Genomic DNA, 14,318 nt, shown 5'->3' with positions numbered 1-14,318 from the left:
GGCGGGAACGGCAGCCAACCAATCATCCATCGCCTCTTGGAGCTTTCGTACCAATGAGCTCGAAGTTCTGTGAGTGACGACGTGTCTGGCCAATGCAAAGGATAATAAGAGCCTGGGCGGGAGGAGGCCCGCCCCTCGCGACCTAGGCGACGGCACGAAGCTCTGGAAATGCCGGGTTTATCTTCCAATGACAGCTCCCGGCTTCCAGGCAAGACACTCCCACACGCCCCGCCCCAGTGCCGCGCGCGACCAATCAGAAAAGTAAAAGGATTTCCGATTTGCTGCGCCAATCAACTCGGAAAAATCCTTGGGATTGAACTAACCCCGGGAGCATTGGAACCAACCGGGTGGGGGCATGTGGGCGGGGCCAAATTCATAAGGATATTTAAGGAAATTTACCGTGTTTGAGCTAAAAGTAGAAACTAGTTTGGGGCGGTGTCCTGTGTAGGAAATACCCAGACGCTGACACCGAATTTAGGCTTAAGGAAAGTTTCCTACTCAGTCTGAAGCTAGACTGCAGCCCTGCCTCTAAACAAACAGATTTTCAACAGTTGGGTAAAATACTAGCCACCTGCAGAGTTCAGATGTCACAGTACCACAGTCTTCACTTCCACTCAATAATAACTCAGTCCCTCTCAATGCCAACTTGGTTAGCTAAAAAGGTAACCAACTGCTGTAAATGATACCTAACAAAAAATAATCGAAAATGAACACCTGCTGAACACATACCGTGTGCCATGAAAGTCAAGGGCTTTACCTGCATGACCATAACGCCTCGTGAATTAGAAACTATCATTTCCATTTTACAAAGAGGAAAATTAAGTAGCCGGCCACAGATAAAAGCTTAGGTCTTAATCTTTTTAATGAAATACTTTCTGTCCCGGTCACAGTGATTGTACATATGAAAGTAAACATATAGGAGGTTTTTCTACATGACTCCTTAAAAATTTTTTCTGACTATAAAAAACTTATACAAAGTTGCTTTTAAAAATACATGAGAAATGGCATTCCTCACCAGAGAGAGGAAGAAAAGGAGGAAGGGGAAGAGAAAAGAAAAAAATTACCCATCATTCTATCACTTAGAGGCAATCACTGATATATTTTCAATTACTTATTTCCAGACATTCTTCTCTGCAATTTTTACATAGTTCAGATTAGCAATACATAAAACTTGGGTTTTTTCCCAGTTAGCATTTTAATCTGAGCATTTTCCACATTACTTAACATTGTAACATTTCTTAAAATTTTTTTTAATGTTATTCATTTTTGAGAGAGAGAAAAATAGAATGTGAACAGGGGAGAGGCAGAGAGAGGGAGACACAGAATCTAAAGCAGGCTCCAGGCTCTGAGCTGTCAGCACAGAGCCTGATTTGGGTCTTGAACTCATGAACCATGAGATCATGACCTGAGCTGAAGTCGGATGCTCAACCCACTGAGTCACCCAGGCGCCCCAATATTTTAACATTTCTGATAGCTGTGTGATATTCCATCATACAGATATACCCTGATTTATTTAATCATTTTCAAGGAGTTCAACATTTAGATTGCGTTTAAGTTTTTCTATGTGAATAATGTTGCAGTGAACTTTCCCCCCCCAGCATTCCTTGCTATTTTTTTCAGGAAAGAAGTCCAAAAGTGGAATCGCTGGGTCAAAACATGAAGTTGTTTAAGTCTCGATAACAATTACACAGCCAAATTGTATTCTGAGTAGACTGTACAAACGAACATTCCCATCAACCAAGTGAAAACAGTGCTTACTTCATCATCTGGTAAGCTCTTTTTAATGTGTTTTGTTTGCTGATTTGATAACCACCAAAAAAAGGATCTCATGTTGGTTTCATTTTTATTTCTTCGATTACTTGTTTTTTCCCAAATGTTTACTAGTATTTGTATTTCATCTACTACATCTATTCATGTCTTTCTGCTGACTTTCAAGTCAAAGATGCAAAACTGTTTTGCCAGAAACTATAAGGTTGCTTAAATGGATTCCTCATAACGTGAAAAAAGGATGAAATAGCAAAAAGCTTTTTATCTACCATTGTTTATACCTACAGAAGGAATGTTGGAGCTGATAATAATGAGACTTTATCCCTCCACCCCTACCGACCTGAGAATATGCATTATTTTCCCAAGATCTGCATTATGCCTGTGAATAAAACAAAGTCCCTGCCCACATGGCACTCAATTATTAAAGGATTACAACCATATATAGATTCACACATTAACACAGAGACATGTTTTATATACATACGCACATATTTATGTTTTATCTTTTTATATGTGTTTTTTATACACACATATATGTTTCATATATTTTTTATTATGATATGCATGGGGAATGTGTGGGAGAGGGGCTAGAAGAAAACAGCTCTAATTTGCTAGTAAGTGTATTCAGGAGACAAGGTTGTGATTTTAAGTGATCTAGAGAAAATACTAATTTCAGAGGGCAAAACTCAACTTTTTTTTTTTTTTTTTAAATACAAAACTGACAATTAGGAAGAAGGTTTAATTGAGATCATGGTAACTGTTCAGGGGAGGTTCATCCAGCTCAATTGTGGTGATCCAATAAATAAATTGCTACTGTAAGTGATGTTGACTGATTGGTTTTTATTTTTTAATTTCTTTTAATGTTTATTTATTTTTGAGAGAAAGAGAAAGAGAGAGAGACAGAGCGCAAGTGGGGGAGGGGCAGAGAGAGAAGGAGGCACAGAATCCAAAGCAGGCTTCAGGCTCTGAGCGGTGGGCCCAGAGCCTGATGTGGGGCTCAAACCCATGAACTGTGAGATCGTGACCTGAGCCGAAGTCGGCAGCTCAAGCTCAACCGACTGAGCCACCCAGGCGCCCCGGGGGCTTTTTGTTAATAGAAAAGATCACATGTCAATAGAAGGTTATTTGTACAGCATGGAAAGTACAGAGTGCTCCTGGGAGAAACAAAGATCATTCCACCCTGAGAAACATTTTATTTGGAGATAGCTTTCCTTCTCTAAGTTAGACTTTAAGATTAGTTAACAGCGTTACCAGTAGTATAGTATTCTTGGTAGTGGTGGTTAGTTATCTGCTGCGTAATTGCTGGATCTGGTACCAAATGTGTCAGGTACTGTGTGATAATTATCTCATCTAATTCTCACATGAAAACATTTAAGTTCAGAGAGTCTAAATGTCACATAATATACCCACACCGCCTTCCCCCAAGTATCACTAAACTTATCCCTCTATTCTTTTTTTATTATTATTTATTTATGCCCAACATGGGGCTCAAACTCATGACCCTAAGATCAAGTGTCACATGCTCTACCTACTGAGCCAGCCAGGCGCCCCCTTAGCCCTCTATTCTGGTCACACTTCTGCTCAAGAGATGTCTTCTCCCTCTCTTGAAAACCCCTGCTGTACCTGTTCCTTGCCCTAGAAACAGCCCTCCAGAAAATTAATCCTTAGGAAAAACCTTAAGACACACCTTCGCTTTTTCTCTACAGCCTTCCTGAGAACCGCCAGATAGCCAGTATTGCCAAGCCCAGTGAGCTGCAGTTTGTGGGCCTCTAGTGTCTTAAGATTTCGGGCAACTCAGCCTTCCCAGCAGACTCTGACTCCCTTTTCTCAAAATGCATGAAAGCTCATAAGACCAATATCTGGGGCGCCTGGGTGGCACAGTCGAGTAAGTGTCAGACTCTTAATCTCAGCTCAGGTCATGATCTCACAGTTCGTGAGTTCGAACCCCCTGTAGGGATGTGCACTGATGCTGCGGAGCCTGCTTGGGATTCTGTCTCTCCTTCTCTCTGCCCCTCTCCTTCTTGTGCACGCACTCCCGCTCTCTCTCTCTCTCAAAAAAATAAAAATAAAAAAAAAATAAATAAATAATAAAACTTAAAAAAAAAAAAAAAAAGACCAATCTCTGAATAATTTCTTTTCAAAGAGGTGCAAGCAGCTCTTCAGACCCACAATATTAATATGCAGGGTTAGGCAGCCCGGCAAGCGCTTTGGGGCTTGCACTGAAGGATCAGCTGGTTTCCATAGCAACGTTCATTCCCTTCCATGGAGGATTCTATCATCACTCCTGCCCACTCAGACTTTCCAGAACAAATTGATTTTTGTGACTATAGGTGTTTGTCCTTGATCCTCCAAAGAGAAAAGACCTATTCATAAACAAACAAACAAAACAAACAAAACAAAACAAAACAAAACCCAGAAAGCAAAAACAAACAAACAAAAAGCCCAACAACAAAAAATGTGACTGCAGCTAGAATGCTGCATTGCATCAGCTAGTCTTCCTTTCTTTAAAAATTCCACATCCTTTCCTCATTTTGCTCCGTCCCCTGGCCTTATCCATCATTTTGGAAAATAGGTTTCTCTGACAGAAAACAAACAGATGGCAACTCCATTTTCCTAAAACTGGCAATGATGGGGCTGTAAAATGCAATATTCAGCAAGGCTCCCTTAAGCTTAGGGCATGGGTGGCTGACCTGTGGGTTATGATTGGAGGGGCAAGAATAAGGATTATTATCCACATATAGAGAGATGTCACAATTTTTGAAATTTCGCCAGTAGCAATTTGTTTCCTTAGGGAAGGCATCGCTCTCCCAGCAATATTCTCTTAAATTGCATATACTTCTGGGAGGAGTGATATATTAGGTTACTAATGCTGGAAGAACTTGGGAAAGAGAGGAGGGGGTGCAGAGGGAAGGGTATAAAAGGGCCTCTGGAGACCGCTTTTATTTGCTTTACAATGATATCTCCTACAAGAGGGGTGGGCAGGTCCTTGTCACTCACATACACACGGCCACTGGAGGATGCTGACATCTACAATGCAGTGACGAATTCACTGCATAGCACTGTTTTCTGAAACACCTGCATGCAGTCTTATTGCAAGATCATTGAAACCCACGCCTTAAAGTGACTAAAACACCTTTCTCTTGCCCCCCATCATTCGTTTAACCCTAGAGTTTCTGCAAGCAAAAGGTAGTTTCATTCTGGGTAACATGGCAAGTGCCAAAAAGCTGCACTGCTTTATTAAATAAACAAGATGACACTGAATCAGTTCACTTCTATGTTGTTTACTATTGCCCTCATTCTTCAAAACACGGAAGAAATTTTTCCCCCAGTTAAATTGTTACGACTGTTAAACCAAAATGTCTATGTAACCAGGTCAGTGTTCTCCAGAGAAACAGACTCAATGGATATATATTGAGATTAAATATATAATATGTATCCATATAAAATAAAAAGATTTATTGGCTCATGCAGTTGTGGAAGCTTAGGGAGTCCAATAATTTGATAAGGGAGGCTGGCAAGCTGGAGATTCAGGAAAGAGTTGCAGTTCAAGTCTAAAGGCAGCGTGCTGGAACCAAGACGATGTGATATTGCTGATGAATTCAAAAGGCAGTCTGCTGGAAAATTTCTTGTTGCTCCAAAAAGATCAGCCTTTTAGTCAATTCAGGCCTTTGGCTGGTTAGATGCGGCCCACCCACATTATGGAGAGCAATCTACTTTACTCAAAATCCATGGGTTTAAATGTAAATCTCATCTAAAAATATCCTCGTGGAAAAACATGCTGCATAATGTTTGACCAAGTATCTGGGCACTGTGACCCAGCCAAACTGATACATAAAATTGGCCATCACACTGAGTCACCCAGTAGCTATGTTCAACAAGAACTGATCTTGATCAAATCCTTACTACCCACCTCCCACTATTCACTGCTATTTATCCTAGATACTGCTATATCCAATTCCTTACTAGGTCATTATCTTTTGCACTCTCATTTGAGGTACCTAATACCCCTTTCCTCTCTGGCTCTATCCCTAGTCTCACCTCATCCACCTCCTGGTCCCCCTAAAACACCCTCCAGCCCTTAGAAAATGATGTCAGTCATTTATACTTTAGGATAAATTTAGGGATGCCAAGCTGGCTCAGTCACTAGGGCACGTGACTTCTGATCTCAGGGTCATGAGTTCAAGCCCCATGTTGGGCATTTTTAAAAAGAAGGTTAAATTTATTTTATTTATTATTATTTTTAAACTTTTTAAACATTTATTTACTTCTGAGAAAGAGAGGGAGACAGAGACAGAACATGAGCAGGGAAGGGGCAGAGACAGACAGAAACACAGAATTCAAAGCAGGCTCTAGGCTCTGAGCCATCAGCACAAAGCCCGATGTGGGGCTTGAACTCACAAGCCATGAGATCATGACCTGAGCTGAAGTCAGATACTTAACTGACTGAGCCACCCAGGCGGCCCAAAAGAAGGATAAATTTAAATCATTGTTAGCTGTCTTACCTATTTTCTCATTGTAAAAGGAAAGCTTGTTAAAAAGGTTTTAGGATTAACGAAGAGCTGAGGGAAGTATTTTTTTTTTGAGGGAGGGAAAGAAAAAGGAAAGTGACCACACACACACAAATGAAGACAAAGGGGAACAGCCAGATTTTGCCTAAGACAGAAGCCAGATAAACTCCAGGGGTCTAAATAATTCAGGAATGGTCTTTTCAAGGTGACACCATTGCAGTAAATCCACTGTTTTCTTTCTTCCTCAGGATAGTCAAGATTGCAGTTGCTCGGGGAGAGACCGCATCTGACCGATGGAGCTTGGGTTCTGTGCTCCCTCCTGGGCCAGGGGATGGCAGGGCACTTTGTCTGACAATATTTCCAAGCTGCATGAGCTGGAAGAACTGTGACTAGGAAAGGGGGACACAGATTTGGGGCAGCAAAATATTTATTGTCTATTGACTATCTCTGTAAGGATTGCTCAAAGGTGTTGCAGAATCAGCTCCACTAGATCTAAGATAACCTTGAATATCAGAGCAAGGCACAGACAGGAAGCACAGACACGGAGACAGCTTGGAGCAAGGTCTCAGAATCCTTCTGCTCCAGCTGGATACTAAGCACCTTAAGGACAAGAGCTCATGTTTCCGGAGAGATTCTTTGTTACACCGACCTGCAGGATTGTGCACGTGACTCTGATACCACTTGTGAGATGCTACATAGGACTGCTTATCACGGGTATACATGCTCTAAGCAGACACATTGGAACCCAACAAGGAGGCCTATCTTTCCTAGGTGGAAAGTGTTCCTCCTTGTTGGACACATTAAAGACATTTTCCCTTGCAATCTATTTTACTTAGTAACAAACCAGCAGTATAAATATATTTGCGTTACTCTCTGGCCTTGAAAATCACAGGAGGTCATTGGACTGGGAAACACTGTCATCTTCTGGATCCGTTTGGTAAATCTTTTTGATGGATCGAGTCCAATTCAAAGTATCAAAAAATGTAAGACACAACCATGAAGCACATCTAATTATACCTCTCACTTTGCGAAGACAGTAAGGAAACTGGGGCTCAGAGAGGTTAAGGGATATGGCAAGTGAGTTGGCAGAGAAAGAACAGGGACAAGAACCCAAGCCTCCAGTCTCCCCAGTTCATTCTGATTATTTATGTAGTTTTTGCACGTTAATAGATCAGAGTTCAACTAGTTGTCTTCCCTGATAAACTCTGACTCACTGATGATCTAGCTAACATCTGATTTGTTCAATAAAGCAGGATGGTTCTCAGGTACAGTGTGAGAGTTTATAAAACTGATCTTTTTACTTCTGTCCCTGGCCTGCCTTCAGGTCACTTACTCATTTTTATTCTCAATTTTAAACCACTAAGCAAGCCCAGCTCTTCTAATTTTTTTCCTTGGCTCATGTTGGAAAAACTATTTTTTTTCCTAATCATCTGTGAGAAATGAAAGATAACAAATTCTGTTGTTTCTCCTTGTCTTGTGTAAATATGGAGAAAATTTAAGCTAGCAGGGGCAGGGGCAATAAAAGCATCAAGAAAACTGTTGGGCAGAATCTCAACCTTCTTGCATAGCGCTGCTGCTGTTACTATTATTTATCCTATTATTGTCCCCTAGTCGTCTTTTTTTTTTTTTTTTAATTCTTTCTAAGCAGGCTCCATGCCCAATGTGGGGCTTGAACTCACGACCCCGAGATCAAGAGTCACACACGCTATTGGCTGAGCCTCTAGGCGCCCCTATTATCCTCTATTCTGAGATTCCAGTGAGGAAATAGTATAGTAGGTACATCGAGGTAAAAAATGGATGAGTTTACGGCATATTTCACTCAAATTCTACCCTAGGGTCTAAAGTGAAACAACCCTGGGGAATGACAAAGATTGCTAAAAACACTACCTTTATAAATAAATATACTTAATAGTGAAGTTAAAAATATAGAAAATAAAGTTCTAGAAACAATCACAATTCACCTTCAAATTTGATGAAAATACTGCGTTTTCCAGGCTACACATAAGCTAAATATAAAGGCCAACGCTGATAATCTCCAGGAGCTAGGTAAACAAGCTCGCCTACAGAGAAAAGCTTGAATTAAGAACTTGAATTCAGAACCAACTGTACCCGTGTCGGGCGCTCTTAAGCACATTTTCACAATTCAGTGGGTCTGGAAGCAGAAAGGCCGTTCCTGGGCAAGCGGCAACGGGCAAAGAGAAACAAGGCTAAGTAATTAAAGCATCAAAGGCCTTGCTACAAAGTCCAGCGCAAACGGCCAGATGGGACAAGATTCGCAAAAGAAGCCTTCGCGAAGTCGCCCGGGGACAGGCACTCGAAAAAACCGAGTCACTGCACCCACCTCTCGCGCTCAAGATGGCGTCACCGCCCCGCCCTCCCCAGGCGGCCCCCGAGCTCGCACGCGCCGTGCGGGGCGGGGACGCCAGGGACGTGGCCGGGCGCGCGCGCGGCCTCAAGGCGGCTGCGCGCCTGCGCGAGGGCGGGCGGCGGGCGCGCGCGCGCGCGCGGCGGGGGCGGGCTTTACTGAGCGCCCAGCTGCAGTCGCCGAGCCGGACGTGTCCGCGAAGATGGCGGGCCGGGTGAGTGCCGGCCCCGGAGCTACGGCTCGAGGCGGGGGTGCCGGGCTCGCGGGTACTCCGAGGTCCAGCCGGCTCCAGGGGAGGGGGAGTGAGTCCGAGCGAATGGGGAATTGGAGGGGGCGGCAAGCCGGAGAAGGGCATGCGGGTGAGAAGGGGGAGCGGTGGCAGGGGATTAGCCCTCCTCGGAAACTCCATCCCTCTAAGGAAGCTCTAGGGGAGGTGACCCCCCTCACTACCCACCCCGGTCTCCTGGGTCTCCCTTAATTCTCCCTTCCCATCCCTTGGGGCTTGTTACCCGCGTCCCCCAAGGCAACCGCAGGGTTGTGGCCGTCCCAGCCCCGTCGGACCGGCTCTGGGGGTTTCTCCGCACCCCCTTGCGAGGGCTTATTAGGTGCAGCCGCTGAAATAACTGCGGGGGATCCGTCTGCTGCGTTGGGGCGAGGGCTTTGGGAAGGAACATTAGGGACCCATTTCTGCTTCAGAGTGAAAGGTCTTAGGAGAGGAGGAGGGGGTGCAAATGACTTTTAGTGTTAAACCCCAGCCATCTAGGGGACCTGTCACTGTTGGGTCAGGCAGGAATGTCTTTAGCTTGGAATAGGGATGCATTGGGGGTGTCGCGGCTTGTTTTTATGAATGACAGTCGCTTTGAATGCAGCAGAATATGTGGTAGTTTCAGGGTTTTAAATTTTACTTCCTCCTTGAGCCTCCTAAGATCGCGGTGTAGTATGGGTTTGGCAAGGGGAGATAGGGCTGGTTCTGTGCTGTACTGCAGAGTGCGTTGAGCTGAAAAGCCCTCTGAGGGATGGATCCTGCCCAGAGATGACACTGGTCCTCAACCTGGGGACATTAACTGCGTCACTGGGGATAAGGATGTGCTTGACTGATTTATTTATCCCGGAATATTTGAACAAGTTTGCATAGATTTATGCATGCATACAAATGTCCAATCTAAAAGAAATTGTAAATCGTGAGATTATGGAGTGAGAAGAGACCTTAAAGGTCATTTAATTTGACCTATTCCTCTTCCTTTTTCCCATAGTCTCTCCTTTTATCTATCCACCCGTGCTTCAGATTCTCTTTTCCCACCTAAGACACCCCACTCCTGTGTATTCACCTGTTCCCTCAACATGCTTAAGCTTCTCCCATCTTAAGACAAACCCTCCCTTCACCCCCACAGCTGTCCCGTTGTCTCTTCCCACTTTTCAGCCAGAAATTTTGATAGAGTTGTGTACATTTATTGTCTCCCATTTGTTTACCACTTTCTTACCCCTCAGCCCGCCCACTGCAGTCTGATTTCTGGCCCTATCACTCTACTGAAATGTGTCCCTAAACTTAATTGACATTTTCAGTTCTTTGTCCGACTTGCTGTCTCCACAGCATTTGCCATCGTTGACCATTGCCTCCTTCATGGAAAACGCTCTTCCCATGGCTTTTGTGCAGCCTTGCTCCGGTTTTTACTCAGACCTCTCTTTTGCAGACTCACCCTCCTCTACCCTGTTATTCAATGCAGATATTCCTCAAGGCTGTCTTCTCACTCCGTTTTCTCTTCAGGCATTCTCTTCACCTACCCTCTCTATGCCCACGATGCTCAGTATTTTACTCCCGGTCCAGACTTATCCTTTAAGTTCCAGATCAATATGCCGGACTGCCTATTTAAAACCAAGGCATCTCAAAGTCTACTGTTCAAATCTAAACCCACCTAATTAGTACTTTCTCTAGTATTTCAGTGAATACTATTTCACTGAAATTAGTATTTCAGTGAATGGCACCACCTTCCGTGCACTTATATAAGCTGGAAACCAGGGTGGGGTGGGGTGGGGTGGTGATGGTGGCGGTCATGGTCATCCTTCATACCGCCTCTCTCCCCCCCACATCGTCTGCCCTGCCGTAAAATTCATCACTGAGTTCTGTTCTGCACCCCGTGCGCCCCCCCACCCCAGCCCCTTACAAAAAAGGGTATTATTAGGGCCAAAGAATCTGTCTTGGGCATTGCTGCTTTAAACTATACCCAAAGAAGCCACTGGAATGGTCATGTGGGTTCCATCATTTTAACATATCCTAAAAATCTCTTCAATCTGTCCGCCTCTCTACATCTTCATTTCCACTTCATTTCCCCAAACTACCATCATTTGTGGTCTGGACTACTTTGGAAAGCTCACTAGAGGTCTCTTTACAACATTTTCCACATTGATTATTTCCTCCCGTGCCTGTTGCTGCTTAAACCCCTACCTCAGTAGCATCGAGTTACTTTTGGGAGAAAATAAAATCCGAACTGGGCCTTTAAGGCCCTTTGTGGTTCCACTCCTGCTTCTCTGTACTCATTCTCTTACTCTCTCTGCTCAGGTTATATAAGAATTCAGTTCCTTGAACTTTAGTAGTTTTTCTTACCACAAGGTCTTTGCATGTGCTGTTTCCTTTCTTTGTAATGTTCTGTTCCCAACCATTTACCTCCTACTCATAGATCACTCATGTACTCGAGAGAAGTGTGTTCTGATCCCACACAAGTCAGGATCCTTTGTTACATGCTCTTGAACAACTGTATGCCTTTCGTTAGAGATTTAATGGTGATTTACAATTTTTTTTAATGTTTATTTATTTTTTGAGAGAGAGAGACAGAGCACGAGCGGGGAAGGGGCAGAGAGAGGGAGACGCAGAATCTGAAGCAGGCTCCAGGCTCCAGGCTCCGAGCTGTCAGCACAGAGCCCGATGCAAGGCTGAAAGCCATGAAACCGTGATATCGTGACCTGAGCTGAAGTCAGACGCTTAACCTACTGAGCCATCCAGTCGCCCCAGCTGTTTGTCATTTTAAATATGTTGATGTGATTATTTGCCTTTACTATTTATCTTCCATGAAAGAAGAGGCCATGTTAGTTTTTTACCATCATCATCTGTGCTTTGCACACTGCCTGGGACCTAGGAGCTCAATACATTTTTGTTTATTTATTTTTTAATTTATTTTTTAATGTTTATTTATTACTGAGAGAGAGAGACAGCATGAGCATAGGCGGGGTAGAGAGAGGGGGAGACACAGAATCAGAAGCAGACTCCAGGCTCTGAGCTGTTAGCACAGGACCTGATGCGGGGCTCGAACCCACAAACCATGAGATCATGACCTGAGCCGAAGTCAGAGGCTTAACTGACTGAGCCACCTAGGCGCCCCACATTTTTGTTTAAATTGAGCCTAGGGGTGCCAGGTGGCTCAGTCGGTTAAGCCTCTGACTTCGGCTCAGGTCATGATCTCATGGTTTCTGAGTTCTAGCCCTGCGTCGGGCTCTGCTGACAGCTCAGAGCCTGGAGCCTGCTTCAGATTCTGTGTCTCTTCTCTCTGCCCCTACCCCGCTCACTCTCTGTCTCATAAATAATTGTTAAAAAAAAAAATTAAAACGAGTCTTATCTAGCCTGGGTGGCTCAGTCGGGTAAGTGTCTGAACTCTTGGTTTCGGCTCTGATCATGAGCCAAAACTCACAGTTTGTGAATTCAAGCCCCCTGTCGAGCTCCACGCTGACAGCAGGGATCCTGCTTGGGATTCTCTCTCTCCCTCTTTCTCTGGCGCTTCCTGCCACCCCCTGCACATGTGCACTCTCTCCTCTCCCCCCGCCCCCCAAAATAAATAAATAAATTTAGAATGAATTTAACCTAATCTGTGTGTGAATACTCTACCAATAGAGAGTGCAGACCATTAAAGCTAGCCCATTTTAGTGTCATGTTAGGCCTTTTTTGTATGGAGTTCCATGTAATTTTTAGATAGATATGATTTCTGCTCTTTAGAGCCACATAGAACTAAAGAAAACAGTTTCTTTTCCATGTGACAGCTCCTCTGATATTTTAAGACAGGTTACAAATTCTCTCAGGTTTTCTCTTTTGCAAATTAAACATCTCCAATTCCTCAAATATTCTGTATTCCAAACCCTTCATCATTTGGGTTACCTTCCTTTGGAAATGCTGTTTTACCAATGTTTCTTCTAAAATGTGCCCCAACTAGAACACAATGATTAGTGAAGAATATGCTGAACTCTTATTCTCTTGAGCTGGACACTAGTGTTATTAATACAGGATAAAATTATGTTCACTTTTTCTTTTTTTTTTAATGTCTATTTATTTTTCAGAGAGAGACAGAGCATGTGTGGGTGAGGGGCAGAGAGACAGGGAGACAGAGAATCTGAAGCAGGTTCCAGGCTTTGAGCTGTCAGCAGAGAGCCCGATGCGGGGCTCAAGCTCACGAACCACAAGATCATGACCTGAGCGAAAGTTGGACGCTTAACCAACTGAGCCACCCAGGCACCCTGTATTCGCTTTTTTCTGCAGTAAATCACACTCTTGGCTTATAATGAGCTTGCAGTCAATTAAAACTCTCATGAGCCTGGAGCCTGCTTCGGATTCTTTGTCTCCCTCTCTCTCTGCCCCTCCCCCGTATGTGCTCTCTCTCTTTCTTTCAAGGATAAATGAACGTTAAAAAAATTTTTTTTTTAAATTGGCTCTCCCATCCCCTTGTAGGTATTGTGCAGTTGGTGTATTGAACCTCAGTATAAAACCTTACATTTAGCCCCTTTACAATTCAGTTTTTTGGAGAGTCAGGGCCTACCTATTACTTGTTCAAGGTCTTCTTGATTCTGCGATTCTTTTATGCAACACAGCTCTGTCTGCCAATTTTGTTTTCACGTGTAGGTTTTAAAATCATGACTTCTGTGTCTACATTCAAATCATTATTAAAAAGGAGAATGAGATGGGTCAGAAATAGCCCATGAGCATGCTGTTAGAGACCTTCCTCTAGGCTGATGCAGATCAAGATACCTTGGGTGCTATCACTTAAATACAAACCTATCTCGTTTACTTCTGACAAAACCACCTGCAAGCTAGGTAGTATTAATATTGTTTTACTCATGGGGCGCCTGGGTGGCTCAGTTGGTTGAGCGTCTGACTTCAGCTCAGGTCACGATCTCACGGTCCGTGGGTTCGAGCCCCGCATCGGGCTCTGGGCTGATGGCTCAGAGCCTGGAGCCTGCTTCCGATTCTGTGTCTCCCTCTCTCTCTGCCCCTCCCTCGTTCATGCTCTGTCTCTCTCTGTCTCAAAAATAAATAAATGTTAAAAAAATTAAAAAAAATATATTGTTTTACTCAGAGAGAGAGAGAGGCTCAGTAATTTGCCAGCTTCACAAGAAGCAGGGTCAAGGTATGAATTCAGCTCTGTTTGTTACTATTACCTGCTTCACCAACTTAGTTGTAATGGTATAGGGAAGAGTAGATTCACCTTAGCTAGAACTTTTGGAGGTTGCTGCCAAAGTTTGATTTTCAAAAACTACCTTCTGTCTTTTGGAAAATCTGATTGGCCTGTCTATCTTTGGCCCCTCTCTGTCTTCTATCTTGTGATAATCATAATTTCCTAGTAACTATTGATGTTTAGCAAATAGAGTTAGCCTTGTTGTAATACTTTTTAAATGGGTTCTGAATTTCCTTTTTAGGGGGA

At 43.7% G+C, this 14,318-nt stretch overlaps 1 protein-coding gene across 2 annotated transcripts in view; it reads left to right on the top strand.

Annotated features, from left to right (window-relative positions):
• The first annotated feature begins 8,797 nt into the window (after positions 1-8,797).
• The window catches only part of NSF (N-ethylmaleimide sensitive factor, vesicle fusing ATPase), a 146,211-nt gene continuing 140,690 nt past the window's right edge, over positions 8,798-14,318 (top strand). For both annotated transcript variants that reach the window (XM_042914712.1, XM_042914711.1), the window contains exon 1: positions 8,798-8,854. In XM_042914712.1, coding sequence (XP_042770646.1) covers positions 8,843-8,854 — 12 coding nt within the window. In that variant the 5' untranslated portion in view covers positions 8,798-8,842. The remainder of the gene's footprint in view (positions 8,855-14,318) is intronic.

This window comes from Panthera leo, chromosome E1 (assembly GCF_018350215.1).
Source record: "Panthera leo isolate Ple1 chromosome E1, P.leo_Ple1_pat1.1, whole genome shotgun sequence".
In the NCBI taxonomy this organism is placed as follows: domain Eukaryota; kingdom Metazoa; phylum Chordata; class Mammalia; order Carnivora; family Felidae; genus Panthera; species Panthera leo.
The sequence above is the reverse complement of the archived record's forward strand: the minus strand, read 5'-3'. Positions and strand labels throughout refer to the sequence as shown.